This window comes from Lepidochelys kempii, chromosome 9 (genome assembly GCF_965140285.1).
Source record: "Lepidochelys kempii isolate rLepKem1 chromosome 9, rLepKem1.hap1, whole genome shotgun sequence".
NCBI lineage: Eukaryota > Metazoa > Chordata > Testudines > Cheloniidae > Lepidochelys > Lepidochelys kempii.
In genome coordinates this window covers 77,717,409-77,731,787 of record NC_136388.1, presented here as the reverse complement: position 1 = coordinate 77,731,787, position 14,379 = coordinate 77,717,409, and the positions used below count along the sequence as shown (strand labels likewise).

The 14,379-nt window shown below is 48.3% G+C and overlaps 1 protein-coding gene across 1 annotated transcript in view; it reads right to left on the bottom strand.

The window, feature by feature from the left end:
- Positions 1–828: 828 nt before the first annotated feature.
- Positions 829–14,379, bottom strand: part of EFNB1 (ephrin B1) — a 127,840-nt gene continuing 114,289 nt past the window's right edge. Inside the window, exons 3-5 of the mRNA XM_073360981.1 lie at positions 13,914–14,006; positions 7,476–7,604; positions 829–5,222 (exon numbers count right to left, since the gene is read on the bottom strand). Of these exons, the coding sequence (XP_073217082.1) occupies positions 4,834–5,222; positions 7,476–7,604; positions 13,914–14,006 (611 nt within the window). The 3' untranslated portion in view covers positions 829–4,833. The remainder of the gene's footprint in view (positions 5,223–7,475; positions 7,605–13,913; positions 14,007–14,379) is intronic.

The following is a 14,379-nucleotide window of genomic DNA, read 5'->3' as shown; positions in this document are numbered from 1 at the left end:
ATTTTATCCCTCACACTGCACTTCCTCCAAAGCAGCCACTTCCCAAAGGAAAAGGCAAGGAACAAACAAGCAACTCTCTCACTCCCCACCCATTCTCACGCCTGAGGCGGAGGCAGCATCAGAAGGGTCAGAAAACCCCCCCTCCCCGGGACAGCCGTGAAGGCAGCCACACAAGGTCACAGAAACACTGGCTCTCACCTTGTTATCACATCACACTCACTTAAGACAATGCTTCTTTTAGACCTCAGCTGGAGAACTGTGTCCAGTTCTGGGCACCACACTTTAAGAAAGATGTGAGAGTCCAAAGCACAGCAACAAAAAGGATAAAAGTTGTTAGGGAACCTGACCTATTAGGAAAGGTGAAAAAAATTGGGCATCTTTAGTCTTGAGAAAAGACGGCTGGGATGAGGGGGACCTGACAACAGTCTTCAAATATGTGAAAGGCTGTGATAAATGGGACAGGGAACAATGGTTCTCCATGTCCACTGAAGTAGGACAAGCAGTAATGGGCTTAAACTGCATCTAGGGAGATTCAGGTTAAATATTAGGAAAAGCTTTCTAACATCAGGGTAATTAAACTCTGGAATAGTTGTGGAATTATTATAACGGGTGGTTGTGAAATTGCCATCATTGTCTAATGCAGGGGTAGCCAACCTGTGGCTCCAGAGCCGCATGTGGCTCTTCAGAGGTTAATACGCGGCTCCTTGCATAGACGCTGACTCCGGGGCTGGAGCTACAGGCGCCAACTTTCCAGTGGGCTGGGGTTGCTCACTGTTCAACCCCCTGCTCTGCCCCAGGCCCTGCCCCCACACCACCCCTTCCCCCAAGGCTGCCATGCCCTCATTCCTCCCCCATCTCCTCCAAAGCCTCCTGTGCACCACGAAACAGCTGATCATGGCCATCAGGAGGCGTGGGAAGGGAAGGGGAGGTGTTGATCGACAGGACTGCCAGCGGGTAGGAGGGGCTAGGTGCGGGGAGCTGATGTGGGGCTGCTGACGTATTACAGTGGCTCTTTGGCAATGTACATTGGTAAATTCTGGCTCCTTCTCAGGCTCAGGTTGGCCACCCCTGGTCTAATGTGTTCTTAATAGCCTCTGAACACCTGTGAGGGATGGTCTAGGTTTACTTGGTCGTGCTTCAGCACTGGGCAGCACAGCATGGGGAGGAGGTGACCAGCCCTCTGTGGAGAAAGAAGTGGTTTGGGACTATTTAGAAAAGCTGGACGAGCACAAGTCCATGGGGCTGGATGCCCTGCATCCGAGAGTGCTAAAGGAGTTGGCGGATGTGATTGCAGAGCCATTGGCCATTATCTTTGAAAACTTATGGCAATCGGGGGAAGTCCTGGAAGACTGGAAAAAGGCTAATGTAGTGCCCATTTTTAAAAAAGGGAAGGCGGAGGATCCTGGGAACTACAGGCCAGTCAGCCTCACCTCAGTCCCTGGAAAAATCATGGAGCAGATCCTCAAGGAATCAATTCTGAAGCACTTAGAGGAGAGGAAAGTGATCAGGAACAGTCACATGGATTCACCAAGGACAAGTCATGCCTGACTAATCTAATTGCCTTCTATGACGAGATAACTGGCTCTGTGGATGAGGGGAAAGCAGTGGACATGTTGTTCCTTGACTTTAGCAAAGTGTTTGACACTGTCTCCCACAGTATTCTTGCCAGCAAGTTAAAGAAGTATGGGCTGAATGAATGGACTATAAGGTGGATAGAAAGTTGGCTAGATTGTTGGGCTCAACGGGTAGTGATCAATGGCTTCATGTCTAGTTGGCAGCTGGTATAAAGGAAAGTGCCCCAAGGGTCGGTCCTCGGGCCAGTTTTGTTCAATATCTTCATAAATGATCTGTAGGATGGTGTGGATTGCACCCTCAGCAAGTTTGCAGATGACACTAAACTAGGAGGAGAGGTAGATACGCTGGAGGGTAGGGATAGGATATAGAGGGACCTAGACAAATTAGAGGATTGGGCCAAAAGAAACCTGATGAGGTTCAACAAGGACCAGTGCAGAGTCTGCACTTAGGACAGAAGAATCCCATGCACCGCTACAGACTAAGGTCCGAATGGCTAGGCAGCAGTTCAGCAGAAAAGGACCTAGGGGTTACAGTGGATGAGAAGCTGGATGTGAGTCAACAGTGTGCCCTTGTAGCCAAGAAGGCCAATGGCATTTTGGGATGTATAATTAGGGGCATTGCCAGCAGATCGAGGGACCTGATCGTTCCCCTCTATTCGACATTGGTGAGGCCTCATCTGGAGTACTGTGTCCAGTTTTGGGCCCCACACTACAAGAAGGATGTGAAAAAATTGGAAAGAATCCAGCGGAGGGCAACAAAAATGATTAGGGGACTGGAACACATGAGTTATGAGGAGAGGCTGAGGGAACTGGGATTGTTTAGTCTGCGGAAGAGAAGAATGAGGGGGGATTTGATAGCTGCTTTCAACTACCTGAAAGGGGGTTCCAAAGAGGATGGATCTAGACTGTTCTCAGTGGTACCAGATGACAGAACAAGGAGTAATGGTCTCAAGTTGCAATGGGGGAGGTTTAGGTTAGATATTAGGAAAAACTTTTTCACTAGGAGGGTGGTGAAACACTGGAATGCGTTACCTAGGGAGGTGGTGGAATCTTCTTCCTTAGAAGTTTTTAAGCTCAAGCTTAACAAAGCCCTGGCTGGGATGATTTAGTTGGGGATTGGTCCTGCTTTGAGCAGGGAGGTCCTGCTCAAAGCCTCCTGAGGTCCCTTCCAACCCTGATATTCTATGATTCTATGAAAGGGGGCTACACTTGCCCTCTCGAGGTCCCTTTCAGCCCTACATTTTTATGAGATGTTGGCAAATCCCACCCCAAGGACAGACTGGGAATGTAGCCACCGACCCCTTGGACACAAGGTCAGCATGGCAGGACCTTCTCAAAGACGTGCCAAGATCCCTCAAACACTGCCACTCAGTCATGTTACTACTAGATCTGGGGCCATAACTGCAAGGAACTGCAGTATTCCTGTGATGGGTTCCTCTGTAGTGCAGGACACAGCCATTCCTGCCCTGTGAGGTGGGACGCATGCATTCACGGAATGGAGCCAGATAGGGTGATCTGTTACCTAGTAAATCAGGAGGATGGAGCAGGGTCTTTGACTGGTGTTCATGCCATGACAACAGCAATCAATAGGGTTTGCTGAAGCCATGAAGGAGCTAAGCCCAGCTTCTAGTGCTGAATGACTGGCTCATGCCTGGCAGTCACTAGGGAAAACAGATCAAACATACATAAGAGTTCTAGAAATGAAAGGGTCAGTGGGAGAAGAGGCCCAGCTGCTCTTTGTGGAAGGGGTGAGGATGCTGGGGTACATGGGGGCCTAGATGGCCTTTGAGTTTACTCAGAATTCCAACCACCCCAGCTCAGCCAGGGTCAGAACAACCTAACTGTTGTGGCCACTGAATATCTGCCCCACCCCCAACATCAATGCAGTTTGCTTTCTCCTGCTCTCTTAACATTTGCTCTAGCCTCCTGAGAACATGTCAAGTACGGGCTTCAGAGCAGGCATGATTCATTTCGTTTCCTGTCCAAATGGAAGCCCTGTGGCCTGAACCCAAAGAGCAAACCAACTTCAGGATCTGCGGAAACGACAGAGCCAAGAATGAACCCTGTGACTAAGTTACTGAATGCTCCCACCCTTTCTCTCAGCCCAGTCCCAGATCCAGCCTGACTGAGGCGATCAGTGAATGCTGTCCTCCTGCCCTCTCCCTGATGTTGGAGAAAGTAGCTCAGCCTCTGTCCTAGGAAAAGAGATCAGGCAAGGGGCATGCCATGAGGAAGACATGCCTTTCTGAGGAGTTCCCACAAAGGCTACTGTCTTGTTGAAAGGGAGGAGGCTCCTGGCTCTGGTGGCATGGGGTAGAACCCTGGATTTTCTCATGCACTGACCATTTGAGTTATATTTTTCCTCTCCCCCCTCGTTTAAGCAGGTAAACAAGAGTTGACTGCTACAAACTTAACACAAAAGTTTAAAATGGCAAGGACAGCAGAAGGTGAGAGTTTGTGTCCTGGCAGAGCATGGCCAGGGGATTGGCATGGCAGAGGGAGAAGAGTATGCCAGAAGGCTGTAGGTGGTGGCTCAGAGTCCCACCAATATTTCACAAAAATAAAAATGTTACAAAAGTTAAAAAATAATTATAATAATAATAATAGTATGTTGGGTTTGTCAGCCTCCTCCCTGCACAGGGTCTACGTCCTTGGCACACCTACGCAAAGTGCTGCCGCAAGCTGCTCATTCCTCAAGTAAGTGGAGGTTCTTCTTGGGGCCCACAAGTTAATCCGACTCCTAGGACAATCCTGGACCAAAGCAACAACCAGCACAGCCCCAAGCACAAGAATACTTAACATAATATAGATGGAAAAGCTGAAAGGGACATCCCCAAAACAAGAGAGGGCAGAGTTTTCTGGTATCGCCAGGGGCATCAGAGTGAGGAAAGGCACAGCGCCCACGCACAATGGCTGCTGTGCGCAGCTAGGGCCACATCACGGTTAGATGTGTCTAGAGCCAGGATGCAGTCTGAAGCAGGAGGAGGATGCTGAAGGTCCATCCTCGAGTTTTGGGATTACAAAAGCTGAGAACTACAAAACTAAATACAAAGGGGAAAACAGAGCGAGAGCGTGCGAGTGATCCACTATCAGGTGCGAGACCCTTGCGCTCCCCTGGTCTTGGCATGTGGTTCTTTTCACTTCCTCCCTCACAGAGCGAGCACACTAGTGGGGAGAGCCAGCGGCTGCCCCCAGGGCCCTCAGCTCTCTAGTGCTCTTGCATTGGTAGGATGCCGAGGCTCAGACCTTGTAGTAGGCCTCAGACCTTGTAGTAGATGTTGGCTGGGCTCTGAGGGGGCATCTCCTGGACAATGTAGACGGGGTGCCCATAGTCCCCGCTCACCTTTTCATAGTGAGGGCAGTAATTATTTTCTGTAGTCCGTAAGGGGATGATGATATCGCTGGGTTCTGAACCTGCATTACCACTGCACTTGGGACTGGCCAAGGTGCTAAGTGACAAGGCTGCTGACCGCTGCTGGGTGTGCTTCCGGTGCCGCTTGCGGATCTTGATCAGGAGGACAACAAGGAAGATGATGATAAGGATGAAGATGACACAGCCTGCACCGATTGCAGCAAATACTGCCACCTTAGAGCTGAAGAATCCATCACTGCTACCTTGGGTGTTCTGCCCATCTTGGTTAACGGAGCCTGGGGCATGGGGGAGAAAACAAGATGGATTAAAGTGAGGAAATGACCTTCCTGCCCAAGCATTTAGTCATTCTCCCTTCCCCCTCGGGGAACCTGGGCTCTTCTCTTGCTTAACCCACAAAAAGAATTTACATGGTCTCAGCCTAATCCTGTTGCTCCACTGCAAAGCCACCACACCCAATTTAGCAAGAGTGGTGGACGGGAATAGCAGGGGGAACTGCAAGTCAGGGATGAGGTACACTGGTAGAGCTCTCGGGAAGAAGCTTGTACGGCTACCAGCACTTGGCCCAGCTCCAAATTCACCCATCTGCATAAGGAAAAGGAAACTCAGTTCACTAATGTACTCCAATGGCAACTGAAAAGTAGCTATTATAGGATGGGACAGAAGAAAAGGTTAAGATACAAGACTGGGCATAACCCAAAGAGGCAGAGGAAGAGAGTTTACCAGGTGATTTCAGGGGGTAGGGTTTGAAGTTCAGTCTAAGGCTTGGTCTATACTTAAAAGTTATGTCAACGTAGCTACAATGGTCTAGGGTGTGAAAAAAATCCCTAACCAACATAATTATGCTGACATAGCCCCCAGTGTAGACGCAGCTATGTCGACAGCAGAGTACTTCTGTCAATATAGCTAACATCGTTCTGAGAGGTAGTTTTCCTATAACAGAAAACCCATCTGCCGGTGTAGGTTATGTCTAGCCTGGTATAGTCCCCATAGTGGAGTCATACCCTATGCTGACACAGGCTATGTCTAAACTATGGAGCCTAAGTACCTGGTTCCAGTACCACACCCAGATTTGAGTACACACCAAGGGGCTGGCAATACCCCAAGGGCCCCCACTCTGCTATATTTGCATCTCCAACCCTTACAGATGGTAGTCAGCAGCAAAGCCCTTCTTCCGAGTGAACTGAGATAGCAGAGGCAACAGTCCAGTTAGTGGGAACATGAGACCCATTGATTCCAGGAGGAGGAATGGGTATATTCTGGAGAAACCCCAGCACAGCAGTGTCCACAGCATATCTTCTTTCACTTTGCATGTACTGGATTCCCCATGTACGTAACCCCAATTACTCAGTCTCAAGAAGCAATGCAATCTCAGGATATGTTTACACTGCAAGTGACGATGTGTTTGTAGCACGGGTAAGAATACTTGTGTGTTACCCAAACTACCTAGATTAAAGCTAACAATAGCAGTGTAGACATAGTGGCACAGGCTAGCAACTAGAGTAGAATATTTACCCAGGCTTCCTAGAGGGCCTGTACTCTGGTTGCTAGTTTGTGTTGAAGCCCATGCCACCATGTCTACACAACTATTGTTAGCTTTAATCTAGCTAGCACAGGTAACGCAGGTATGCCTGCCCATGCTATAATCACACCTTCACTGGCAGTGTAGACATACCATAAGAGAGAAACCTTGGCCACTCACAGACACTGTCGTCCCATTGTTGCCCCCTTTCCTCACCCTAATCTGACATCCTCTCTTTTCACGTTCACCTGACTGGACTGGAGACAGATGGCTGTTCACATCCAGTATGTAATCAGATGAACCCCAGGAGTCCCTGCTCCCCCCAGAAGACTAGAAAGCTCTACTGAAAGTGGTTCTGATGCCTGTAGACCTGCCATATCCTGTTACTGCCCCCACCTCCCTCTAACCCCCAAGTACAAGGCAGGTCTAAGACCCATGAGGGGAGCAGTTTGGCTTCCTGTCTGTATCACAGATGGAGAAACGAGCAACTTTCCCCCACTTCATCGGATTCCACTTTTCCTGACAGGAACTCAGGAAACCACCTTCAAAGGCCTTTCACCCAGGCTTGGCTCAAAAATCCAGGCAACCTCTATTTTTCTGACCCCCCCAACTCTGCCTCAGTAAACTGACAGATAACAACCAATACAGAGGACAGGAGCAAGAGAGTGCTAAAGGAAAACTCCCCCTGCTTAAGACACCGGGGAGCTCCAGGAACTATCCTTCAGAGTCCAAGTCCATTCTGCCACTGCTCTGGACTCTGGCAGCATCTCACTGTCTATGAGCAGCGACATCAGGAGATGCATGGTGAGGGAACCCCAGATGATGAATTTGCAGGAACCTGTGCAGAGAGCTTGCAGATGTCTAACTCCCTACTCTAAGGTATCTCGATTTCCCTGGACTCTTAGAACTGAACTGGGCCTGGCTCCTCTGGCAATCAATAGCTGGTCCAGGACCCACTAAGAGCACTACTGGTTTTCCTCTCTTTCTTAAAATGCACAGGCAAACCTACCTGGCTTCCCAGGATCCTCCATCACAGGGACCTTGTGGCGTGGACTGTGTGTGGCGATTTTCACTGTATTGTCAGATTCCTTGCTGGGCCGACTGGTTGTCAGCTGCTCTGGGATCACAGCATTTGGATCTGGGAAAAAGAAAGACGGAATGAGAAATCTGCTTCCAGGTGCTAGATTACAAGATCAAGAGCTGTTGCTCTTCCTCCACCGTCAATCGCTTAAACCTCACTCCTTACCCTGGTATCTGAGTGCCCATGTCAAACGTTGTTCATAAAGGTGGTGCAGCACAACATGCTGCGTGTGCACAAGTGCAGGCTGGCCCTGTGCAAGGTCTACATGCTTGTATGGGCAGGAGGAAGGAATCAGAGGCATGGGGCAAGGGATTGATGGGTAAGAGTGGGAGGCTTGGTAAAGAGGCTTAGGAACACTGGGTACATTTGCCTACTATGTATGGAGGAGCAAGCATTCCCCTTGGTTTTAAACGTGCACTCTGATTCTCATGTCCCCCAGCTCCAACGGTGAGTGCTAGGCTAACCACATAGAGAAAGGGTCGGGGTGAACCAGAGTGATACAAGGCTTCTCTCCCTCATTCAAATAACCAGTGTTCAGGACTCTGGGCCAAAACAGCCCCTGGCGTTCTATTGCACCAGCAAGCATGATTCCTGGAGGCAGGCACAGGTCCTGCCTTGGTTTTGCATTTGAGGCATTTCCTTTTAACTAGAGGATGTGTGATGGTTTGAGGTTAAGTCCCACATTTGAAAGTCATTCTCTAATCAGTCTCCGTGGTTTCCTCCACACTACCCCTTTATGCAGGGAATGCCCTCCCTGAATTAATCTGTAAGGCTACTACTGTTTCCTCTTTCTAATCCCTCCAGTAGACTCACCTCTGCTGTGACACCCGCAAGAAACTAACCAGCCAACAATGATTTAGTTGTAAGTCAAGGAGAGTGATTTGATTGAAATTTAAGACAATTGAGAACAATCAGGACCACCAAGTTGCACAAGTCACTAACCTAATGTGAGGCATGATTTTATCTTCATTATGCTCCTCCCTCACCTCATCTTATCGTCCCTTACATTCAGTAATTGTTTACAGGGAGGGCTCTTTAAGGCAACACTGTATCTTCCAGTGTGCACAAAGCACCCAGCACAATGGGGCCCCAATCCCTATTGGGGATTCTCAGTGTGACCACAATACAAAATAGTATCAGCTGTCTCAGGAACAGAAAGAGGGTGGTGGAAGGTGGTTTCACACAGGCACCCCTTCTCAAGAGCAGTACACGTTAAAAGGCAGGACTGTGAGCGAGGTTGCGTTTCCTGAGAACACTCAAAAACAAACATTTCTCCTGAACTCCGTCTGGAACCCAGCTCCGCCTGGACGGTTCTGCACCTCACAGGGCTGGCCCAGGAAATCAAGGGGTTACATGCTGCAGAAGCAAGACTGGATTGGGCCATATCTACCCCTAGGGTAACATCACTGACTTCAGAGGGCTACACCAGACATGAAACTGGCCACCAAATGGAGATGAAGAGAGGAGCAGCTCAGAGTTTTATGGGGAGCGTGTGTGCCTGGGAGGGTGCGCGCACGGGAGGGCGCGGGGAATTAAGGAGTAAGATCCTTATCTGTTGCCAGAATGCAGGCGTTTCCATTAGATTTAAGTGCAGCTCATGGATAGCTTCATTTCACAAGTAATACAATTGTTCAGTTTGGCCCCAGACATACACAGTGTGCTGCAGAACACTGCAGGACTGGAAGCACAGGCCCTGCCCTGAGACACTTACAATCTAACAGGAGAATGGCAGACACAATCCTCGGAAAACAACAGCAAGCAAAGAAGGAAGGCGCACAAAGCTGAAATGTGGTCATGGCTGCTGAAGTGACACAGGGAGCATCGCATCAGCTGCCATATTTAAAGTAATTTTGTTGGCTTGAGTAGTATCTGTTATATGGGTCACTGTCTGAGGCCCTGTGAGCAAAGATGGGTTTGAAGGAGGGATCTGCAGGAGGGGAATGAGGCTGCGCATTGTAAGGCTGAGAGAAAACATTCCCTGGACAGCCTTGGAAACGGCACAAAGGAATTTTTACACCGAAACAGAATTAGCAGAGGGTCCAAATAGGAGGGCAAGCCAGTGACCAGCGACAAGACATAGGTGGGGCTAGGACCTCAAATATAAGAGTGAGACTTTGAATCTGATATGGAGCCTAGAGAGAGAGAGTATGGACACTGTAGATCATAGCTGGTAACGCTCCGTCTTGAGCCAAAGGTCTGTGCTGCTTTTGCATGATACCCTCAGACCTCTAATCTTGGTGGTATGCAAGAGAGACAAGCTGAAGACAAGCGCTAGCAATCTGTTTCTTTTTAAGACCATTAGGATTGACATTGCCTGAATTGCTTTCAGTTTGGGGGAGTCTAGGCAATTCCCTTGGCTCGGTGGGTGGGAAGTCCTGCCATCCCCTTCAAGGCTAGAAGTACTAGAGCAGAAACAGCAGTGAGAGTCAGATAAACAAGAAGCAGAGGTAGATTCCTAGCTGAATCCTATACGCACCAGGATCTCCCCTTTGGACAACGTTACAAACTGCATTTTACTGTAATTAGTTGGGTGAAGCTTGTGTGGGCTTGTTGCCTGTGGGCCTTTTGGACCACAGTAAGGCCTTCAACTTAAACACTAACAATATGTGACAAGCCCCATTAGATATTTTGTTCCCCCAAAATGTTTCCACCTAGGGTTTAGGAACAACCACCTGAAGCTGGCGTATTTTGGCTGCCCTCTTACCCGCCCCAGAAAGGGAGCTAATAAATGTGTCCCTCCACTCCCAGTTTAACATAGTCATGGAGTTTTAAACCTTTGTGAGTATCACACAGAAATGAGCCTGTCATGGGTGTTGCTGGGAGAACCCAGAGCTCCAGACCCACCTCCTGCCGCCTCCAAGGCATTTGTTGCTCATTGATGAATAATGCAAGTAGCTCCCTTGGTGGTAGCAAAATGTCACAGAGCAGGGAGGGCATTTGACAGAGCAGAACAAGATGGCTTTCTTGGTGCCTCCTTGGCAAGACCATGGTCTGTTCAGCATCACTAGAGGATGGGCAACACAGACAAGCCAGCTTCACCCTAGCTGCAGCCATATCCCCCATCCTTCCCTTTCACGTCCATCTGATTATGTGCCCAATTTTGCATTCTAAAGTGACCACATCAAACACAACCCAGGGAGCAAAGATGCTTCACCTACTCTGGCTGGAACTTTGCTTACAAGCAGACCAAAGGGATGCATAAGACTTGACTGAGTGTGGGAAACCAGCAACAGTCTGAGAGCCAAGCAATTCCTATTACTGCTCCCCTGGTCTGGGAAGTGTGACATGATGCAGAAAGGAAAGAGGCCAACCCACAGGAGTTACTGAAATAGCAACATCAAAGCTAGTCCTCTCCGCAAAGGAGCATTAACAAAACAGGCAACAGAACCAGACTAACTGCCAAATGAAAACCACGGAACTAACAAGCCATATGCTAACTTCAGCTTCAGTCAGTGGCCTGCTGCTGCCTCCCATCCCCTAGTTTGCTGTCTTCTATTTAGAGTGTAAGCTCTTCAGGACAGGGACCTTGTCTGCCTCTTTGCCTGAAAGGCATCACTCTAGAAAGCACACATGAAAGGGCAGTGATGAGGTAGCACTGTCTTTAAGGGAGGGCAGAGGCATCAGGAGGCTGAGAGAGAGGAGTTCGGGGACATCACAGGCTTGGAACATTTCAGAACTTTGGGGGAAACAGTTTTTTGTTGGTGGTTTTTTTAAGATTCCTTCTGAGCTCCAGTGCATGGGTCTGCGCATATTTCCAACAAAGGCAGCTGAGCGAACACAAAGGAATCTAACTTTCCAGGGCAGCAGCACTATTCCTTTTGTTTTGTTATAAATACTGGCTCCAACAACATCAAACAAAATAACGAAAAGCAGCCACTCTGAGCTCTGCATCCAGGGAGTGAGCTGGAGTCAGGCCTGCGGCATCACTGGGGCCCAGAAGAACTCCACAGATTGGGAAGAGGATGTTTTCAGAGAGCTTCGGCCATCAGAAAAAATTACACAGCAGAGCACATTTAAAGGACTCAGATAGGTCATGGCTGCACTACAATCCCTTATTCTGGGGGCATTTCCCAAGGAAGCATCAGATGTCAGAAAGAATTCGGTGCCTCAGCCCTGTTCCCACAGCTGCCCCTTCGCCATGACCTCCTTGTAGAATCCCAGCATGCACTGGGAAAGCTCATAGAAGGCCAAAGAGACTGGGCCATGTGGTACCTCTTGGAATTAAATTGCAGCTCCAGAAACGCCATTTGGATGAAGCTGTGATATCACTCCCAGAATATCTCAAAGCACAGAAGGTGAAATTCATTAGTATTAGGGGCAAAATCACTCTCCCCTGAACACACTGAAAGGTCCAGGGCCACAAAACGACAGACTGATATTGCCTACAAATATGCAGGGGGCTGCTCAAAGGAGAGTCAATGGAGGAACAGCCATCTGTGCCTTGGGTGCCCAGGGCCCTATGCAATGCAGTGGGTTTTGCAACAAGACCCACAGCCACCTTCATTGTTAATATTGATGAGCATCTAGTGCATTGTGTTGGTAGATGCATTATCCCCTTTAGGATCTATCCCAGAGAGAAGATAAGGCTTCTGCCAGATCTCTGTTAGCTCAAGCAGTAGTGACCTGAACTGTTGACGCTGAATGCCCAAGGTTTAGTTGTAGCTCCCTGAGTCGGCTATCTGCAGAACATGGATTCCTTGAGGATGGTCTGCAGAAACTGCAACTGCTAGAATGCAATTCTTAGTCTGGGCAACGTGGCTTCTAGGACCTCTATTCCTGACTGGTTGCAATAAATTCCATTTTATGCAAACTAGGAGTAACTATTGGACTTTGAGCTATTTCAGAGGGGAAGCCCCTAATTTCTAGCTCTCCCTTCTGATGGCCATCTCTCGCTCACTTCAATAATGGGACAGGTGGGGAGAGACAGGAAGCCCCCATTTTAGTTTAAGAACTGGATTTTCTTGCAGAAAGCAGTTTTTGCCATCTTACTTTGGTGCAGAATAGTTCAGACTTGAAAGTTGTGTCTAGTTTATATATTAGGCAGGAACTGAGAACAGGCCAATTCAGCACAGGCTAAACAACTTCAGCTATTTCTAGGGACCTGCAGTATCCAACATTCAGATTTGTTCTCCCAGCAATGGGGAACATGGCAACCCCCTTTATGTATGGCACTGAGGAAGCTGGAGGACTCTGCCCGATCACAGATCAAACCAGTTTCAGTTGACCATCCATCTCAGAGTCTGAGCTCATTTCCAGCGAAGTGATAAAACCAAGGTGGGGTGGAACTGACACTTACTGTAACTTGGGCTCATAATGCTGTGTGTGCACAAATGTTGGCCAAAACAGGACCCTAAAACTCAAACTCTGCTGAACAATTGGGAAATGTCACTGCTCAAACAGCAGTTGCCCTGTACTCCCTAATCAACATGCCAGACTATAGCCAGTAACCCCACTTTGGGCCTAGAGAGGAAGAGGCTGCTATAAAAAGTTGCTTGAACTTTCTAAAGTGTTAGCACAAAAGGGAAAAAAAATAATTCCAATTAGATCTCTGTTTTGGAGAGACCACCCTCTTGTGGGAAAGTAATGATGGAACATTTAATTAGATGGAAACAGCTCATTCCATTAGCAGCCAATCAGAATATCTGTTGCATGGGCCCTCCCAGATAAGGCCATGAATGCTTCAGAATCTTGAACCATGATTGGCTGCTAAACTCAAATGATTTAATCCTCTTCATTAAACTCAAATGATTTAATCCTCTTCATTATCTAAATGACATTCTAATCAAATGGGACAGGGGTGGGCGGTATTCACAATCAGAAGTGGGAAGTCTGGGGCACTGGAAAATAAAGTGTAGGAAACAACCCTGCACTGCCCCCTGGATTACAGGGGACTTCATAGGTCGTCTTCTCTCTCAGTTTCTTCAGTATGCCTGGAGCAAAAATGGAGCAACCCAAAGGCATCATCATCACCTGTATTTTACAGCATCAAATGAGCCACAGGCTTCTGGGCACCATAACATTTATTATAGAATTGATCAACATAAGTTAGTGATCAAATACAAAGACATCAAACTAGCTCCTTCCTCACCACTCCCCACATGATGTCACAATTAAGATAAACAACTCAACCAAAAGACACCAGTTCTTCAGTCCTGCCCAGCTCAGTCCCTTCATGAGAAGCCTCCTGTAGTGTTGGGAGTTGCAAACCTGCTGTCCCAATGATACTTTGTCAAGCTCCCAAGAAGGGTTTGCTAGCACATCTCAGCAAGCCTGGACTGCACAGCGGCTATGTAAAACGTAGCACATTTCATTTCAATACTGATTTCATGTCCAATGGGAAAACTCCAGACGACTGGAGTGACTCACCCTGCCCCACTTTCATGACAATCTTCATAGAGCGTGTCTGGCAGACTCCACCTTCTCTGTTCTCCAGGCCTTCCAGAGTCCCATTGGAAGTGGCTACAGGGAAAAAGAAGACTCAGTTAAAGAGCATTTATTAAATGGAAGGGTCTTCAAGAAGGCAAGGAAAGAGGCATAGATTAACATGGGGGTGGTGCCCCAAAAAGAGTGGTTCAAGAGTTACTCTGATCTCATGTCTGTGCTGAGGTAACCTAAAGGAATGGGGAGCAGTTTAAAGAGGATTGCTTGTGTCGCTGCAGAAACACAGGGGGCTCCATGTCTCTTCAGCTGTGTTCTCTTTGCTAAGCAGTGGGATGCAGTGCTTTAGACCTTTATTCAGTGGCTGGTCACCTCAGGCTAGCTGTTCAGAAAGGTCCCAAGAAAAACCCTGAGGGTTTCTCCTAACATTACCGTCGCAAAATTCTGTTTACAA